Source organism: Balaenoptera ricei, chromosome 3 (assembly GCF_028023285.1).
Source record: "Balaenoptera ricei isolate mBalRic1 chromosome 3, mBalRic1.hap2, whole genome shotgun sequence".
NCBI lineage: Eukaryota > Metazoa > Chordata > Mammalia > Artiodactyla > Balaenopteridae > Balaenoptera > Balaenoptera ricei.
The window spans coordinates 112,707,842-112,722,307 of record NC_082641.1 but is presented as its reverse complement, the minus strand read 5'-3'; the positions used below and the strand labels follow the sequence as shown (position 1 = coordinate 112,722,307).

At 36.5% G+C, this 14,466-nt stretch overlaps 1 protein-coding gene across 1 annotated transcript; it reads right to left on the bottom strand.

The window, feature by feature from the left end:
• Window positions 1-862: 862 nt before the first annotated feature.
• UBE2B (ubiquitin conjugating enzyme E2 B) lies at window positions 863-14,217 on the bottom strand. The gene is made up of 6 exons (XM_059917093.1): window positions 14,076-14,217; window positions 11,913-11,993; window positions 10,354-10,379; window positions 6,557-6,646; window positions 3,143-3,231; window positions 863-1,907 (listed from the first exon to the last, which is right to left on the bottom strand). The coding sequence occupies exons 1-6, from the start codon at window positions 14,117-14,119 to the stop codon at window positions 1,779-1,781; spliced, it is 459 nt and encodes a 152-aa protein (XP_059773076.1). The 5' UTR covers window positions 14,120-14,217; the 3' UTR covers window positions 863-1,778.
• Between the last annotated feature and the right edge of the window lie 249 nt (window positions 14,218-14,466).

The window sequence follows — 14,466 nt, the reverse complement described above, 5'->3', positions numbered from 1 at the left end:
GAAGTAAGATGTAACTTCCTTATAATTATCTATCAATACTTGAAATATTTCAGTTTTAAATAGAGAAAACAGGTTAAGGATAAAAATAGATTTTGTAGTATCCAAATAGCATTTAATGAAATAAGAGGGGAGACTATCATAGCTACTGTATATTTAATCTAAGAGACAGTCACTGGAGTAAATGTCTAAAGAAACTGTTTTAGAGCTGAATATAGAAGTATCACACATTTGATATGACCAAAAAGTACCTTTAAATAAAGCCTCTTTTTTTGGGGGGGCGGGGGCATAATTCCAGTGAGTTAACTCTCAAATGTATCAAAAGTTCCCTAAGATCATACACTTACCCCCAAATTTCCCAAGTATTAACTTTTAAAGGGAAACATCAGCACTTATCCTTTCTAAAATTTGCTTAATAAATAGAACCTATAGATATTGCCATCCTACAGTCTTCCAGTAGAGAAATCAGTCTTTCAATAGAAAAGAAGCTGTTAGCTTACTAAGCTACTATGAATGTGCAAGAAACTCTTGGGGTTAATGAAATAGCTCTTTTAACTACTAGAAAGACTACACAGGTGGTTCAACAGAATTTACTTGTATATTTTCCATTTTCTATACTATTTGAAGGCATAGGATAGCTTTGTATTAGCGTTCTTCAATACTGTGTTTTATGTTTATCCAGTAAACTAAAATGCAGTACAACTTTTATACAACTTAGGAGATTAAAAAAAAAAAAATCTCCACAAGAGAAAGCAACTCAGCAGGCCCTGGTGTTAAAACATTTTTCCAGAATAAACAGATAGGCAATTGCATTAAAAGGCAGTTTTCAAATATTTAAATTAAACCAAGATTCCTTCCAAATATCTGCCTTGTTCAAACCAATGCAACAAGTTCTTATTTATTGTTAATAGTGGGGCATGAGTTTTTGGTAAATGTTGACGGTTTACTTTTTTCATTATCAAAAATCTTTTAAAGTGCTATCAAGCAACAAAATAAGTTGCATCAGCTCTCTGCTCATGGTAGAGGTGCCAATTCCTCGTGGTGGAGGTGCAAATTGTGAAATCGCAAAAGGTAGAGTTTAACAGTAAGTAGTGCATGAAGAAACAGTAACAAGTGGCCTAAATACAGAGTTGGACAGAATCAAACCAGTTATGTCTATAATTGCTCAACTGAAACTAATATAGGTACATTCAAAATAAAGTTTGAGATTATAATTGGTGTTTAGAATCGAATTTGAAGAATTTCTTGATAAAATATAAATCTGTTCTTTTGAAATCAGACATGAAACTATCAATTGATGGAGAGCTAGAGACTTATTAACCCCTCCTACTCAGATAAGGAAATAAGTGACAAAGTCTCTTGCACTGAAGTTATGTATTTTAACAGCTTTACATGTAATATTCATATATAAAAAACTTTAAGTGCTTTTCTCCAATTTAAAAATCTAAAGAATTCAAAAATAAGGCATTCAATATTTGAAAAAAGTACAGATTTACAAAATGTGTATATTCTGTCATGAAAACTCCACACCAACATTATACACTTGGAAAAAAATACAAACAGGATATATTACAAATTTATGTAAGCAATAACTTAGTTCACACCATGCAATAAAAAGTACATTAATCAAGATACACAAGCTTTTGTAGGTTCTAAACCGAAGGACTTTTTTTTTTCTGCAGAATCCTTAAAACCTGTGGCACTTAAAATTTGTTAGCCTTTCTACTGAGAGGTAAATTATACACAACAATGATGAAAAAGATTAACAGACCAGTTGTCTATTATGAATCATTCCAGCTTTGTTCAACAATGGCCGAAACTCTTTTCTCATATTCTCGTTTGTTTTCCTGATAAAGCTGTGCTGCCTGGCTATTGGCTGGACTATTTGGATTTGGTTCATCCAGCAGAGACTAGAAGGAAAGACAGAAGATAAAACATATTTGTAGAGTTATTTATATTAACATGGGTCCGATATGGAGCACAGAAGTTGTACAAAACAAATTATTCTATGAAGAGAGACAGAAATTAGTACGTCTTACATATTTTTAGATCTAAGTACTTTCAGAAATGGTTTGATAAATACACTTAAGTTTCCTGCTGCTAGAGAACTTAAGCTTTCAAAACAGATAGTTCTTAATTGCCTTAAGACCTCTAATCTCAAAGAAATTGGAAAAGAACAATATTCTTCAGCATACTGAGACAATAACCAGGAAATAACTTGATTTGGTTAACACACAATATCTATAAAATAGCTTAGCAACTAACATTTTCCAAAGTTTAACTCTATTACTGAGGTAAACTTGCAAATTTCTGACAGTAAGTTGGGTAGTGTACCTTGTTTCCTTTAATCAACAAAACATATGCACCTAGCAGCAAGGGAATGAAACAGGAAAGCTGAAAACACTTTATAAGATGACGTGAATTAAAGCAGAAGTGTGACAGAAAAAACTTTAAAAAGGTCATAAACCAAAAACGTTACTTCTGCTCCTCTCAAATCCATATAACTAAAACATCACTCACCCTCCACCCCTCCCCCAAACTGTCATTCAAGGTCAACTCTGAAATATTCTGCCAGAGTGCTTTGGCGAATAGTTATTTACTTTCGTTTAAAATAGAATTTCTTGGATGGGGTAACATACTCAATGCTTCTCTGCACTTGGCAGTTTCTTGAGGTCCCTATGTTTTTTTCTAAACAATCATCTTTATCTCTCTCCAAGAAGACTCTTCTTTGTGGGCACGAATAATACTTGACCCGTGAGGGAATTCCCTGGTGGTCCAGTGGTTAGGACGCTGCACTTTCACTGCAGGGGACATGGGTTCAATCCCTGGTCAGGGAACTAAGATTCCGCAAGCCTTGTGGTGTGGCAAAAAACAAACAAAACAAAACAAAACAAACACCTGACCTGTGAGAACACTTTATACTTAAATTTGATCAGAATGATTGTGTATTTGATCCAATGTGGTCACGAATGAAAAAGCAGATTGGTTGTATAAAAATCATGAGGGTTTTGTCCAAGCTCTGCCACTGGTTACCTTAGTGTTGGGAAGGTTAGTTTGCTCACTTGGCCTTTAAATTGATCCTAAAAGAGCCAATTATATCCCACAGAATCTTGAAAAGTTAAGATGCATCCTAACACATGCTTACCTGAATTGATGTTAAGATAGAAGATACATCGTATGTTGGACTCCATCTATTCTGAAGGATATCTAAACATATGCTACCATCAGCATACACTGCAAAGACAACACTAAAATTGGTTACATATTAACTTTGTCATTTCTAACAATTAAAGAGAAATTTTTACCACAAACCAAATGCTTGGTTCAGTCAGAAATCTTGAACATTAGTCAATAACTAAAACTTTTTGTCTCACAGGAAAATCAGTCTCAAACTAAGGACTCTTTATGCGCCTTTTGATCAGGAGGCTGAGTGAGAGTTAAATTTTTTCATCACATACTATATAGCAAATCTGTTTAAATTCCACATTTCCAAATATTCCTAAATAAAGTTCTTGGGGGGATAAAAAAGCTAATTTTTTGACATAGCAATTCCACTCTAAAAGTAATAATCATGGACATGCAAAGTTTTATTTACAGGATGTTCACTATAATACTCTTTATAGAAGTGACAAACTGGAAACTACCTTTGGTCCACAGTGAGGGGACTGGCTAAATAATGGTACGTTATTAACGGTACATACCAATACTGCCGCCAGAAATGATATACATCTACCATATGTTAATTAATGTAGAATGACACCCCCAATATATTACATTAATAAGTTTCCAATTACTTATTTAGGATAATTCCATTTCTTATAAAGAATTATTTATAAATATTTTCATTTGAAGTATATGCAATCACAAAAACATTTGTAAGACTAAATGCCAAAATGTAGATATCTGTAAATAGTAGGATTATGAAGGGTATTATTTTCTTTACCTTTCCTTGTACTTTATGATTTGTTTTTCCAATAAGTATGCATTCCTTTCATAATAAAAATAAAAATCAAGTGATTACCGTTTTAAAAGTCTAACACTTGAGAGGCTTTTCCCCCCTCCTGAACTGATTATGTGAGAATACAAACAATGAACATAAATTTTTATCCAGAACTTGCCAGATTATTTATCTCTACAATAAATTTCCAGAAGCAGAATTGCTGTGTTGACAAAGGATAAATGCATTTAAATGTTATAGACACTGCCAAATTGTGGAATGCTTCACAGAACAAGCCAGACCACTCTGCATCAAACAGGAATAAGTGAGGCCTTTTTGGGGAGAGGAGGCAAATTACACTTAAGTACCTTCATTCCTCAGGGCTCTATCCTCGGTCCTCTTCCTTCTTACCCTTTACACACCCTCTGGGCAATTTTATTCATGGCCTCAATTATTACTATCTATGTGCTAGGTACTTCCAATTGTTAGCGTTAGACCGGATTTAACTCTCAGCTTTAAAGCAGCATAGTCAACCGCTTACTGTGTATCCCATAGGAACATCAAACTTAGCAAGTCCAAAGCAAAAATCATCACCTCTGTAAGACCCATAAAACTGTAAAATGATTTTAAAGTTTTGAACTAGTAACTATTTTTGAGAAGTAATCCAAAAGTAAACTAGAAACCGAACATCCATCAACTGATGAATGAACAAAATGTAGTCTATCCATACAATGGATTATCATTCAGCAATAAAAGGAAATGAAGTACAAGTATGTGTTACAACACAGATGAATCTGAAAACTATGTCAGCTGAAAGAAATCAATCACAAAGGACCACATATATTATATGATTCCATTTATATGAAATGTCCGGAATAAGCAAACCTGTAGAGTGAAAATAAATCAGTGGTTGCCTATGGCTGGGAGGCAGAGGGGGTGGGGATGGGGAGTGACTGCTAATAGGCATGGGATTTTTTGGGGAGGGTGATAAAAATGTTCTAAAATTGATAATGGTGATGGTTGCACAACTCAGTGAAGATACTAAAAACCACTGAATTGTACAACTTAAATGGGTGAGTAGCACAGTATGTCAATCTTTTAATAAAGATGTTTTAAAAAAAGCAAACTAAGAAGTTAACTAAATAAGGTACTGATAGTGGAAATAAGGGAAACCATGTTATTAATATGAAGGGATAAAAGAAAAATCAAATACACTGTTTCCTTATAAATTTGTTAAGGCTGAAAATCTTAAACCTATACACATATACTCCTTGCACATTCCACAGTCTTTTCTACCTTGATTTACAGAGCTCCCTTACTAGTTTGGGTTGATTCACTAACAAGTCAAAGCTAGTAAAGCTACAGTAGAATAAATGATAATAAGTGACTTGAAAATTTCCTCAGAATAGAAACAGAAAATAAAATTAAAGCTGCCTTGCCTATGGGTGGGGGAAGACCTTGAAAGAAAAAGCGACTTCACAGCAATAAAGCACAAAGGCTAAATCTATGATCTAATCTATTACTGGGAAGTCACCTTGATTCCAGACACACAAACACACCTCTCCTATGAGTAGGGAGACCCCTATCTGCCTGCAGTTATCTCACGTAGTCTGTAGTTCTAGACTAGACGCACAATCAAGAGGACCCCTGAAAATGTTCCTCCTGAAAGTAAGTTAACTGATGGGGAAAACCACATTTAAATGTGCAAAGGATATAAAAGGGAAAAAGAACTTAAATATTCTGGAAAATAAGTCTTTCATACAGTAATTTATAATCCAGGAATACAAAGTTATTAGAAGTAAAGAGCAATAAGTCAGGAAGAGCAAATTTAATTACAAAAGAGTCACTTAGCAATCATTTATGGAAAATAGTAATAAACTGCTAAAAGTAAAAATAGGAACAAGGGAGGAAAACTGTATTTAAAAAAACCCTTAAAAACATACAAATCTTTGACCTAGTAATCCTACTTCTAAAAACTTATTCATGGGTATTTGAGATTTATTTTCAAGAAAAATGTGCTGTTCAAAACTGTAAACAATTAAAAATCACCAACTGGACAATGATTAAATAAATAATGGTAAACTCATAAAACAGAACATTTTGCAGCCATTAAGAATGATATGGGGAATTCCCTGGTGGTCCAGTGGTTAGGACTCCACGCTCTCCCTGCCGGGGGCCCGGGTTCGATCCCTCGTCGGGGAACTAAGACCCCACAAGCCGCGTGGCGCGGCCAAAGGAGGAGAAAAAAAAAGATACAAAAGAATATTTAATAAGTGAAAATGTTCATGTTATATATAAATTACTTAACTTTACATACAACATGATCTTAATTTTGTACATTTATTTGCAAGCTAAATTTTAAGCTATAAATTCTTTTTAGTATCTTTCACATTTTGATAAATAAATAGATATTACTTTAAAATCAGAAGTTATTAAAACAAAACTTTACCTCAAATCTGGAACCTTGATAAGATTCCAGACTACAAAAGTATGGTTAATATTGACACAGAAGCAACATCTAGAAGTGGGCCCTAATAACGAGAAGTATGGGCAAGACCTAAAAGGATGAAACAACTCTTTTTTCCTTCTATCATTTGCAAAGGCTAATAAATTGCTACTTACCATTTGGATGAAACATTTTGGATAAAAACCTAACAGTTGGCGGTTTATTTGGATATTCTTCAGAAAATTCTATTACTAGTTTAAAAGTACCTAGATAGAAAACAAACCAAAATAATTACAGTAAAGACAAGCATAACTTTTCTCTCTCTTCATCAATGAACTCCCAAGCCCATGCTGGCTTTTGCACGACCACACAAAAATTAATGTCAATTTTGGTTTAGCGCATAAAACATACTAAATATACTATTTATGTACTGATAACATACAGCATTGGCAAGCACTTGGGGGGTACAAGCACTTACATGTGCTACTGGTGGGAACATTAACTGTCATATTGTTGGAAAGCAATTTTGCCCTAGCTACCAAAATTTTAAATGCACATTTGAGGAACTACAAATAATTTATTGTAACTTAGAAGGGGGTGCCAAATGATTTTGAGATGGGCTCACCACCACATGACAAAGGACTCAGATTGGAGGCATGGCCACTAATGTGAAAAGTCTGCTCTGTCCCTATCACTTAAGTATGCCAAGAATCAGTTAAGCATTAGTGTAACTGCCTACTGTTGGTTATAGACCAATACAGTACATTTTGGTCAGTCTAAATCATTATCTTATGGTCAAAAGAAACAGGCATTTAAAAAAAATTATGCATTTATAATAAAGTCAATCTGTTCAGAGTATACAAAGAAGAGCTCTTAAATTCCAAATCTATTTAGCAGAAACAACCACCGTTAATAGTTTCGTGTTTGTCTTTCTAGCCTCCTTTTGCATTTATTCACTATCCAGAGTCCTTTTATTTTGAGGAAATCTACCTGAAGGTTGGATAGGTACTCCAACCACAACACCTTGGGCATAGTAAGTTGAGGCTTATTCCTAATGAAGTCAATAAAAGTTTAAAACCATTCCAGATGTCTCTACAAGCTTCTTTCCTTATTTCATCAATGCAGTTTAAAAAAACAAAACAAAAACCCTTTCTCACCCTAAATTCTAAACTCATGACTCCAGTATCAGAGGCATGTATTTAGTAAAATATTTAATATTTTATTTTCATTAGTCATATATTCAGTATGTAACCTCTACCTCTTTACATTTTTTGTTTGGAAATTTGGGATTAGGGAGGCCAAAGATACAAACAAAATCAAAGATGATATTTAATTCACATTTTGATATATTAATAGAGTCTATGAAATGTACAGTTCATTAGCAAAGATAGCCTTATACCTAGTTATATAGTTTTACAGTTTTAATTTTAATTTTAAAAATGTACAACATAAACACTTCAGACAAACACAGATATGAAACAGCTTTTTTTTAACCTTTTTAAATTCACATTATGGGGTCTCAGGACCCCTTTATACTCTTACTCCCAACCACGCCAAGCTTCCAAAGTGAAGTCACTGAATATGAAGTTGAGAACAGCATACCATTTTATAGTATTTCTACCAAAAATTGAAAATAATTTAAAAATATGGGCTCTTTAATAACCAACTTGCAAAAATTCCCCCAAATTTTTAAACAATCTATTCTCACAATCGGTATAAGCTGCCTCCAGCACATCACAGGCTATAATTATCTATATTTATTGTATTAGAAACTATAACTCAAGGAAAACTTAACATATTTATTAACAACTGTAAACTCATTACACATTAACCTAAGTAACATTTAATGAAAATAACTATATTTCCCCCAACCAAGTTAGTGAGAAGTGTAGCATTGTTTTACATATTTGCAAATCTCTTAAATGATTAGCTTAATAGAAGACAGCTGCATTCTCTTAGCTGCTTCTGCATTCAATCATTGCAACATGCTGTTTTGGTTGAGGTACATGAAGAAAATCAGGCCTCACACAAATATGTAAATGAAAAAGGAAAGACTATTTTCATAGCCTTTTCAGATAATTTAGATATTCTTTGATATTACACCAAAGAAATGGTACATTTTTAAAGGTTAGCTGCAATGTAGAATCTGAAACCACAAAAACTTTCTGCATCAGTTACATTAACAACTGTTGCATATTGCATATATCTTTTATCCATCCATAATTTTCTAATACATTAGCCATTTGGAAAATATTGGTTCACTGAGTTATCCAAATCTTCTAAATGTTGCCGTATTTCATTATATATATACTCCATCAAAAAAAAAAATCACAACAGGTAATACCACCTACTGATCTCATGAGAGAAGTCTTAAAAGTATTGGGAAGCCGTCATTTTATCAGCAGCTACAAATACTGTCAGTCACTTTGCTTGACCTAACAGCTCATTTTGGTAACTTTTAAGAATACGTCAACCAAATACAAACTCGTATCTAAATAACCGGAGTTTGTCAGTCATTCCTTCAAGTAAAAAATGTTCCATGAAGAAAGCAGTAATTGAAGTTGCAGCTCAAACAACTGCAGAACTGCTTTCCCTCTAGATGACCATCATAGTTTGGTATGTAAGAGAAGTGTTTCATGCATACTTCCAACTTCATCACGCAGAATATTAAAAAGATGCATACTCAACGGTCAGAATTTAGTAATATTAATAAATTCCCACTTTTTCATCAAGACATTTTAAACTGAAACTGGCATCTTTTAAAATGCAAAAAATACAATGACTCCCAGCAGTTTGGTGCCACTATCTTGATATATGCCAAGGTGCTAAACTGCTTAGGGCCAGTTTTAACCACTAACACTTTTGTACCATCAGAGCTAATGTTAATACAATGAAAAAGGCAAATGTCTCACTACTGGTATGAAGACAGTTTTGATCCCATGGAACCCCTGAAAGAGTCACAGGGAACTTAAGGAGTTTATGGACCACCCTTAAGAATCCTCTGGTATAAAGTAAAAAGCTGAACTCCTTGAGTACCTCCCTTCAACTCCTTACCCCCCATCTAGAGGTAACCACAGGTAACAGTATGGTATATAACCCCCTTTAACCACACACACTTGCATGTATGTATTTAGTAAAAATGTGGTATTACAACATACATTCTGCAAGTTTTTTGTCTCCTCAGATATACGTCCAGATCTACCTTATTCTTTAATAGGTACATAATATTCTAGAGTCTAGATATATCATAATTTGCTTAACCATTTCTCCTATTGAACATTCAGGTTATCTCCTTAAAAATACTTCTGCAATCATTATTTGTACAAATATCCTTGATGGGTTAATTCTGAAGCCACTGTGATAACTAAGACAAACCTGTTTAACAATTTTTAAAAATCCATGCTATAATTAGGGAAACTAAGTATCTGGTTAAACTCAATTTGAGAAGTTCAACTATAAATACATATTAGAAGGAGTTTTCCATTTTCCTGGCTCTTGGTGAAAATACTGAATTTAAGACGCAAAAGATCCTGCAGAATGGTAACTATTTACGGGTGTCAAATGCTAGCTGTTATGTGAAGCTACTGGCAGCTGTGTATGATTAAGAACAATTTCAGCTCAGCACCTGATCAATATACATAAAGTTAAAAAAGCATGATTACCCTTCTGATGTTTACCTCAAGGACACTTTTAGCATGCTACAAGGCCATTTAAACTATTCTCAACATAGACCCCACCATCTAATCTAGGCTTAGAGTTCTACAGCCAATATCAAAGTAACAGAGGGAACTAGTAATGAAGGTGATCAAGCTGACTTGAGAAGAAAGTCCTTTGTAAACTATAAATTCTCAGTAGCATTATTTAGTTACAATTTGACCTATTAACAATAGAAACTAGTTAACTAGATAGGTTGGTGTTACAATTCCCTACTTAAAAGAAGCCTCTTTAATAGAAAACATTGAGAATGACTTACCATCTTCAAAGGGTGTCCCTTCTGGTCTGAAAACAAGAAGATTTCTGATTAAAAGAAGTTTTTCATTCTGCTTTTTCCTGATTTTCACAAGTGGAAAGAATAAACTCAGAAAGAGGGGCTCATTCTGGTAATTTGTGGAGTATTTAAGTTATTGTTAATTTACTATCACCTCAGCCCTGGATTTTTATTGATATAGACATAAAAGGTAACTTTAATTTTCAAAGTTTTCCTTTTAGGGTGGTTTTGCAAAAAACAAAACAAAAAAAACTTGTCATAATTTTAGCACAAAAAGAATTCAGTTCATAAATACCAACCCTTTTGTAAGTATCTGTATTCTTAAGAGGAAAAGTCTTACTTTCAATGTATATCAGTAAGATGGAAATCAATACCCTTTAGTTTAAGATAATTATGACACACCATGGACTTCCCTGGTGACACAGTGGTTAAGAATCTGCCTGCCAATGCAGGGAACAAGGGTTCGAGCCCTGGTCCAGGAAGATCCCAACATGCCGCGGAGCAACTAAGCCCGTGCGCCACAACTACTGAAGCCTGCGCACCTAAAGCATGTGCTCTGCAACAAGAGAAGCCTCCGCAATGAGAAGCCTGCGCACTACAAAGACGAGTAGCCCCCGCTCGCTGCAACTAGAGAAAGCCCATGCGCAGCAACGCAAGCAAAAATAAATAAATAAATTTATATTAAAAAAAGATAATTATGACACCAAAGTGTCCTGCTCTTCAAAAGAGCAATAGCTCTTGTTCAAATCGACTAGATTTATCTGATGTCACCAAGAAAGCCAGTTTCTTTTGCCCAAATCTTTTCCTTGCTACCACATTCCAATTTCATCTTTCCTAAGCAGCAACATGAAGTTTAATTACCACTTGCAAGGCACATTCAAGATCTCAAAGAAGCATTCTAACAGCCTGAATTAGAAGGGTGAACTACACTCAGTTTTCCACTAGTCTTTAACGTACACTCTCATAACTGATTCAATAGCAATTCAGAATTCTGTTTACAAAAGTATTCCTTTAAAGTTTTAGTGCAAAACCCTAGTTTAAAAAGAGCGAAAGAAAATAAAATCCAGTTCTGGAAAACTAAAGAAAAACCATAAGGAAATTTTAAATTAAAAAGCATATATAAAATATTTACTATCTGTAAAAGGTAAGAATGCATCTCAAAAAGCTCCATTCAGTTATTTCACACTGAGGTGTGAAACATTTTTCATTTAAATCCTTACCATGGTGGAAGTTCTAGTATTTTTGGTTCCTAGCCTTTTTACAGTTCTAGTAGAATGCAAGCGTAAGAATTTGCTTGGCACATTTTCCACAAAATAGTTTATCTTTCTCCTTTAGTCTCAAATGATATTTTTATCATGTAAAGCCCAAAGTGATCACAAAATCATAAATTTTATGTAACTGCCGAAACTCTTCTCAGAATTTTTTTTTTACCTTGCAGTTTTTGTAAGATCCCTGATCCCTCAGCTCCCTTTCCTAGTTGTTATACGTTCACTTTTCTTAAAAAAAATCACCACACCTACCATTTGTCATTTCTTTCAACTCACCCAAATATAACTGCATTCCACTGCATGATGTTGTTTTCAGATGGTGCGCCACTGACACCCACAGGTGGGTCCTCTTGCAATCTAGAAATCCAGAGTAGAAATTTTAAAAGTTGAACATTAAGGCCACTAATAACGCCAAACAGAACACCTATGGACTGTACACCATCTACTTTGAGAAACAAAGTAAATCAATTTCCTTGTTCTTGTGCTGAGCTGGAATAAACCATGACTTAAAAGCGCTTTGGAGTTATCCCTCTTCAAATATCACCAAGGTTAAGATATCTGTTCAAGAACTGCCTTCAACAGTAACAACAAAGTAAAAACCTCAAGTGAAAAAACGATTTTACTGTTGTCAACATGCAAAGACTTCGTGAGTCCTAACCACAGCTACTTGTGCAACATGGCCACCAAATATTCCTCCCCCCAAAACAAAAACAAAAACAAAAAAAACCCCACCTCAGTGTAAACACTAAATGACTGAAAACACACGTATATCCAATTTAATTAGGAAACTAGTTTTAGACAGTAGAGTTACTTTATCCCATTTGCTTCAATTAGCAATAGGTTTTAAAGTAATCAAAGCTTTGGTAAGGTTTTCCCCTCAGTCCCTATTTTAAAAGCTCTGCACCAACACTAAATCTACCTCTCAGATCATGCAACTCAATACAAAGTTACCTTCCAACATTTGTCATAATCAAATTCTTGCAACCGAAGTCCCCTGGAAAACTACCAAAGATGCCAAGTATACAACTCAGAATTAAGCAGAGAATTGCAGTGAGAAACCAGGGTAACAATGGCCACGAACTGGGAAGTTTTAATATTTGAATTTCACTCATGGGAGCTAATCTGAAATCTACTGGTTTCAAGCTGTAGAAAGCGAGTTCTGCACCAAAACGAACATCTCCTTTTAAAGACTGTCATCTCAGTAAAAAAAAAAAAAAGTTACATTATATATATATAGACTGCCATGTGGTATGAGACTTGATATTAGTCACCCCCCAAAATGGCTCTTTTTAGTCAACCTCAAGCAGAATAGGCCACAACGAACAGAAGCGTTAGAGGATATGCTGCTTGAAGCCCGCCCACCAAAGATAAATGCTAAGTTACGAATACACTCAATGATAAACTGGCCAAAGCCCCAAACAATGGCTTCCAAGTGCCTCATTTAAGGGTTTATAATGAAGTTGAGAGATTACTTCCTGAGCGGCCATTCTAAGTTCTTACACTAGGTATTTTGCCTCAAGCAGGGCGGGTCTCCCTAGAAAAAAAAAAAAATGCGCAGAGGAGCGTAATGCTAAGTTTTCTCCGTCATTTTTCTCCCCGTACCTCCAAGCATTCAATCAACGGGAAACTGAAAAAAAGTCACTTCCTCCTCACTAACCCCAACACCTCCTAACAAAACCCTACTTTACAAAAGGAGGCCCAGGGAGTATCAGGTTAGCGCCAGTCTCCAAGGCGGCATTTCCCCAGGCTTTGGAGGCTATAGATAGGGCTTTATACACCAGGCCACAGAGCTGAGTTCCAGAAAGCATTAGCAGCTGGGGTTGCCAGCCCAAGTCCCAGCCCTCTAAGCCAGTTCTCAAGGTCCTTTCAGGAGGGCGGGGGGAGAGTCGGGTTTCGGAGGATGGGTTAACCTCCGGCCCTAGCGCATCAGACCCCACCCTCACTGCAGAAAGAATGGGGAGGGAGGGAGGGCGAGAGGGTTTGGCCCCAACCCTGGCCCTCGAAGGAGACCGCAAGGCCATCGAACAAAGCTAACTGGTGCAGCTAGCGGGAGGAAAGGCTTCTGCAAGGGCTTGCTTTCAGGGCAGAGAGAGGAGGTACCGCAAGGTGCAGGGGCGGGGGATGAGGTTTGAACGCCAGGGCGAGACATCGGGCAACTGGGACAAGTGGCCAGCAGGGAATCCTAGGACAGCCCATGGCCATCTTTTTACTTTTTGAGGAGGAGGGGGTGGCGAGGGGGTATCGAAATTTCTTACGTCGAACGAATGAACAGGCAAGGACACGAGAGTGCTAACAGGGGCTAGGACTGCGCTTCCGTCCGTCCCGCTGGGCCCACAGCGGCCCTCTTAGGGTCATGAGAGGAAGGTGTCCCGGATCCCCGCCCTGCAGCCCCGTAGCTTTGGGGAGGAGCCGTCATCCAGGGAAGATGAAGGCCCTTACCGCTTGAAATCCCGCATAAGTCTCCTCCGGGCCGGGGTCGACATGCTCCCCAGCTGCCCCGCGGTCAGTCTGAAAAAAAAGAGTCCCGCGCAGCCCCCCCACCCCCCGGCGCGGCGCCGAATCACCGTGGATCACTGCCTCCGCCGAGGTTGCACAAACAACCCTGCAATGACGTCTCCCTCCGCCGCCTCCAGATCCCTCCGCCCTCCGCCAGTACCATGGAGTGAGGGGTGGGGAGAAGGGGACGGGACGTAGGAGAGCTCGTTACTGGAGCCCTTTAGCAGGGACCCTATCCATTTTGGCTTCCTCAACTAATCGACCAATTATTGTTCTCTGTGCTCAGGCTGGAGATTGTGATTAAGAAACACCGAAACCGAAACACCAACCCGTT